The 6,000-nt window shown below is 45.6% G+C and overlaps 1 protein-coding gene across 1 annotated transcript in view; it reads left to right on the top strand.

Annotated features, from left to right (window-relative positions):
- Positions 1-257: 257 nt before the first annotated feature.
- DPYSL2 (dihydropyrimidinase like 2) overlaps positions 258-6,000 on the top strand; it is a 55,455-nt gene continuing 49,712 nt past the window's right edge. Inside the window, exons 1-3 of the mRNA XM_019503980.1 lie at positions 258-558; positions 4,314-4,402; positions 5,511-5,695. Coding sequence (XP_019359525.1) covers positions 520-558; positions 4,314-4,402; positions 5,511-5,695 — 313 coding nt within the window. The 5' untranslated portion in view covers positions 258-519. The remainder of the gene's footprint in view (positions 559-4,313; positions 4,403-5,510; positions 5,696-6,000) is intronic.

Genomic DNA, 6,000 nt, shown 5'->3' with positions numbered 1-6,000 from the left:
GCGGCTGCGGGGGGGCCGCGCGGTGCGTCCCGCCCCCGCCCGGCGCCTTCATTGCGCCACTTTGCATGGTCCCTCGTTCCTCCCCTCCCATTGCACGGCGGCCGCGCGCATTTGCATAGCATTAGGATCTCGGCCAATCCAGCGCCAAGCAGGGCAGAGGAAAGGGCGTGGCAGGGGGCGCATGCGCGGCGGCGGCCTCCTTGTGCTCAGGCTTTTATTGCTGGAGGATCCCGCCCCGCGGTGTCGGGCTGGGCTGGGCTGGGCTGGGCTGGGAGCGGAGGGAAGAAAGGGAGACTCGCGGGTTGCTGCTTCTCCCCGTTCCTGCGGGTTGCGAAGGGCAGGGCGAGCCTCCTCGAGTGCACTCTTCCAGCCCGCAGAGCCAGGAGCTCCCTCCTGCTTGGAGCCGCAATTCTTCTCCTTTTTATTTTTCAGTAATAAAACTATTCGCCACTAGGAGGGGGGGGGGAAAGAACGAACAAACCGACCCCAGTTTTGATTGTTGGGGGGCTGTTTCCCGAGATGTCTTATCAGGGGAAGAAAAATATCCCACGGATCACGGTGAGTTTAGCTGTGTGGGGGAGGAGGGAGCAGATGTGGGGATTAAGCCCTTTGTGTGCTTGGGGGAAGCTTGCAGGGTTTTGTAGCAAGGTAATCAGATCAGGGGCTGATGCAAAGGCTTCCTGGGATTGCAGCCTGGGGGGAAAGGGTGGGATGGGGCGAACAGTGGGGTTTTGGAAGTTGCCGTAGTTAATAAAAGTCGAAACCGGATCTAGCCTTGCATTGCCATAAGGCAGGGATGCTGCTGCTGCTGCCCTGAGCTTGCTTGGAGCCCAGCAAATGGATGGCAGATTGAATATGCAGGGTTGGAATAAAGGGCTGAGGAAGCTGTCTTCCAACTGCATGATCTGGATGGGGCTGCTTCCTAAGCGCTGGGAAAAATAGATGGGTGGAAAAATGTATCCGTGTCGTGTTTGTTGCAATCCTTTCTGCTGGGAATAGAGAGAAAAGGGGGTGGGGGGTTGATCCTGGACGCAGAATGACAGCAGGGGTAGGGTGGGGGGCAGTGGGAGAAGATAGGCTTTGAGAGGGGCTGTGACGGAGAGGTTTAAAATCAGAACAAAACAGTCTGCAGTCAAGTTTGAAAATATGGGTCAGGAACAGAAATATCTGCCTGGCGGTGCAGTTTGGAGTGTCTCCCACCTTCCTGGTTTTGGGTGGGGGGACGGGGGAGGTTTTGGCTTGGCTCTGAGGCTTTTTGTATTTTGCTGTTGTGATGGAAGCAGCTTTCCCCCCTGCTTTTCCCAAAGAAAGAGGGCTGTGATTGTGAGGAGCTGGGGACAGCGCTTGTGCTGTTTCTCCAGGAGGTAATGGCGCTGCTTGGATGAGATGAGCAGATGGGGCTCGTTCTTTTCATCTTCCATCCTCCTCCCTGGTGCAGTGAAAACAATGATTAGAAAGGGACTGTGTTTTCTGCGCTGGTGCCGGAGAAACTCCCCGCGCTATTAACGTTCGCTTCATGGCTGGAATAGAATTTCTTGTCCTCAGGAATATTCTTGCAATGCAATTTAGTCCACTCATAGATGAAACCTTGAGGGAAAAGGGAAGGAACGGTTACGTAAAAGGCCGTGTTATTTCATTATTCTGGAAACTGATCCCAGCACCGGTATCACAGTTCAACAATATGAACTTTCTGCTGCAGAAGCAAGGCTGTTCCCTTACAAAAAAATAAGCGTTAGATATTTTTTGACGTAAAGGTTGAGGAGTTCTCATTATCAGCGTAACATCGTTCCTCTCTTAGATCTGAGGACACGCCCATCTGAATTCTGGTCCTGAGTGCTAAGGGTGGAAAAATGGGAGGTCTGTGGTACTGGACGGGTGATTTTAAGGGTGGAACTGGGGTTGGAGATATTTGATTTGGACAACTGTTCAAAAAGCATTTGTGCAGCCCGAAGCACGTTGCAGATTGGAGTATGATAGATGGGACTTCTGGCTTGCAGACAAAATCAGTGACCTCTCACTAAGAGTCCAGTATCTGAAGGGCTTGTCTAGATGGTGCATACAGATGGACATTGCTCCTGGACTGACCATTGCTGTGGCCCAGCAGTAATCCAGTGCATTTTTCCTGTGAATGAACTCTGATTATGAATTGTGTTGGGGTGACTAGAATACCCTTTACAAGACAAAGACTAGAAGAGGAGCTGGGTACTGGTCTAGTTTACTCGGGTATAAATCCAGAGTTATCTCGCTCTCATAAGAGGTCGGATTTCGGCTTCACAGGTAGAGAAATGTTTTACGTGTCAGCGTGGTACTCGGGTATAAATGCAGTACAGCATCCTTCCCGGCTACGTGTAGACTGCATGCACTGCCTGATCCGAAGGACCGTTGGAACAAATGGAAAAACTCCCACTAATTGTGTGCTTTGGATGAGCTTCAGAAGGAGAGGTGTTTATTGGCAGTAGCTTTTTACAGCAGCATAAAAATGTCCAAGGCCCTGTTTTTGTTGGTGCTAGTATATTCTTTCCTAAGTGGTGCTCAGTGCATTTAGGGTTTTCCCCTCCTCTCCTTGACATCAGTGGCAAAACCCCCATTGATGTCAACGGCAGCGGGCCCTTTAATGGCATGCAGAGGATGTGCTGGGTGGGGATAAACACTGCGGTGATTCTAGAAATGGTGAGCATGTAGTATAAGTTGCTGTAGTGTCTGGCGCCAAAAGGCAAACAGGCTTTTTGAGCCCCGGGTCAGCTCATTAAACCTTATTGTCACAGCAGGTCTTAAGTTTAAAATCTTGATTTTTTTTTTTGATCTCTTTCCTCGAGCCAAATTCTCTGTTGCCCTTTGCCTAAAGGGAGGACCAGAAAATAACATCTCTTAGGATTTTTAAGTGATTAATAGATCAAATAGAGTAAGGGCCTTGAGCCACATCTTCAGCAGGTGCAAATCTTTGTAGCCCCTTTTACTCCACAAGAGCTATGCTGCCTTATTTCAGTTGAGAATCTGGTTGATTTAGCTTAAATTTGGATGTTATCTCCTTTGGGGAGGGGCTGTTTCCTACTGACTGTCCGTACAGGCCTGAGTGCAGTGCAGCGGTGATCCTGATAAATAGCCTGTGTCTGTTGTTATCAGTTTAAATTTAATGTTCATACAGGCACGTGTAAAAGTCACAGAGTACCTTTCTTGGAATCGGCTTTGGAAAGCCTTGAGATTTCACATAAGGCCAGTACTGTTAGGCCTTGGGGTTATGAAATGGCGTTGTTTTCATACAGAGAAAATGGGAATAGCATAAAGAGCTATGTCACAACACATGTCTAGGAGGTGAGCGGTACCCTGTAAAGGTTAATAGTAGCAAGCGTCTGTCCGTCTCGCAAGACAGTCGAATTCTGACTACAATAATGCAAGTGCCCTTAGAATTAATTACCTGCACACTTCCATTTTTGGGGGAAATGGATTAACATAATGTTAATATTACACTTCCCTTCTTACTCCGAGCTCTTTAGAGTACGTTTTTGGTGTTGTGAATAAATCTCAAAAAAGATGCATTTTTTTTTTTTTTCCAAACCTTAAAATAGCTGCTAAGGCGTTATGTGACCTAAGCTAATATACAAAAAGCAATGTAAGATAACTGCCTTTTTTATAATTACCTTTCTGTTGCTACCAAATTACATTGTAATTTGAGGGAAATTTAATAATATGATGCCTCAAATTCTTCTCTTGAACTTCATTTGCTAATATATGCTTATTTTCATTTGATTATGCAGTAGCTATATAGAAACATGGTAAGGGCATCCACTAAATTGAATCCTTGCTATAGATGGATTAAATGAGCTTGTTTGTGTTGTGTAACCCATGGTAACAGACTTTTGGTCAACTTCCCTGACAGCAATTGACTCATAGTTAGCCAAGTAGCAACTTCAGTGTGTGGGTATTTAGGAAATTTTGCCTACAAGGAGGTTAAAAAGGATGTGGATGAAAACTGCTGTCTGTCCTTTAAAATAATGTTTAAATAGGTAATGGTGAAGGATGAGGCTTTAACTGGTTGCAGGTACAGTTAAAACAACCAAGCCTTATGAAACCAAACTCCTTTTTAGTAGATAACATACTTTATTGGTGTCTTGGATCTGTAGCATGATGAAAGGACCGTCACACAAAATGTTTTATCTTTACAGCTAAAAGTACATTCATTGACTTGTTTTGTGACATACATATTGTATAATACAGAGGCTGCTTTCCTTACTCTTTCATCTTCAAAATGATGCCACAAGCTGTCAGTTTTCTTGCAGAATACTTACATATTGTTACATGGTTCTCTGTTTCAGAGTGATCGTCTTTTGATCAAGGGTGGTAAAATAGTTAATGATGACCAGTCTTTCTATGCAGATATTTACATGGAAGATGGGTTGATAAAGTAAGTGCCGCTTGATTTTTGTGGTGTGATTGCAAACAGAAATGTTTAAGTCCTGCTTTGCAGAAAGACGAGGGATCGTTCAGCCTTGAGGAGCAAAGAAAAACGAATATTTAATGCGTGTCCTGGTAGATCAGGGAGAAATGCCGAAAACTAAATATTTGAATAAATAAAGCATGAAATTCTCTATTTATAACATAGTCATTGAAGGAAGGTAATTGAACATATGCATATCTTTAAGCACGTGCAGTATGCCTCGTGCCTAAAGGCAGGCACGTGTTGGATACCAGGCTGAATTGCATCCCAAGACCTTCTGAATTGAGGGTATAGTGCATTGGCCTGGGGCCCAGTCTAAAAGCCATTGGAGTCAATGGAAAGACTCTCACTGACTGAGAGGGCTCCTCTCAAGCACACCTTTGTGTTTTTTGGTCTTTAAACATGCAGTTCTGGCAAGTGAACTGTTTTACAGAGCTCTCTGGAATCACATGCATAGGAAAAAATAAACTGGCCAAAGGTTACCAATGAGGAATGTTGTGTTTCTGGCTACACTCAGAACATCTGCTTTCTTAATCAAAATAACAGGTTGGAGGAGCCAGTGAAAGACACCTAATTAATTGTAATGTGCCATCTACAGTTGTACGTTTAAAAATAAACCCTTTTAATAGCCAGACTGAGAGGCCTTTGGGTCTCCTCAGGAATTTAGTAACAAGCATATGTGCAGGTTTATTTTTGCGCTTGCTGTACATACGTTTTAGTGCATAACCAAGTAGGTTGCAATCCTTACAGAAATTCTTGCTGCCCTTTCCAAGATGAGGTTAAAATCCAAGCCATTGTTACATCCCAGAATGAACTGTGGCGTTGCCATGTTCAGATCCCCCTGCAGTGAGCTGCCAGATTCCCACTGCCTTCAATGGGACTTTAATTGGGCAGAAAAGCAGGATGCGATGCACTGAAGGACAGCTACCCAGCAGTATTATTCAGGCTGTTGCATGGCTTTTGTTCTGTTATGTGATGGTGGTACGACAGGTAGTTCATCGAGACCTGTTGATGATGATATTGGCATAGCACAGCACTTGTGACTGACTTGCTGATTGAAACCTTGTTTACCCAGGCAAATAGGGGAGAATCTGATTGTGCCCGGTGGAGTGAAAACTATTGAAGCCCATGGAAGGATGGTCATCCCCGGGGGAATAGATGTCCATACCCGCTTCCAGATGCCAGAGCAGGGAATGACCTCTGCTGATGACTTCTTCCAAGGAACCAAAGCTTCCCTGGCTGGAGGCACCACCATGATCAGTAAGACATTATTTTTAAATGTGTTTTGTTTCATGGGGAGTTGGGAGGAGGCTTCATTTGAGTGTGTTTCTTTTCTTTTTTCTTCCCCCCAAAAATACTACATCTAAAGCAGGGAATTTGAACTGTGGGAGATGCAGGGGGATTTACTTCTGTGTGTATGTAACCTGCTGATTAGAGCTGGGGGCTGGGAGGGAGAGCTCCGAGGTGCTATGCCTTGCTCTGGGGAGCAGTTTTCCTCTGGGACAGAAGACAAGAGTCTGGGACTCTGTTTCCAGCTGTGATACGGGTAGAGCCTGCAGCCTTCA

This window comes from Gavialis gangeticus, unplaced genomic scaffold (genome assembly GCF_001723915.1).
Source record: "Gavialis gangeticus isolate Ggan-Ray unplaced genomic scaffold, GavGan_comp1, whole genome shotgun sequence".
In the NCBI taxonomy this organism is placed as follows: Eukaryota; Metazoa; Chordata; order Crocodylia; family Gavialidae; genus Gavialis; species Gavialis gangeticus.
The sequence above is the reverse complement of the archived record's forward strand: the minus strand, read 5'-3'. Positions and strand labels throughout refer to the sequence as shown.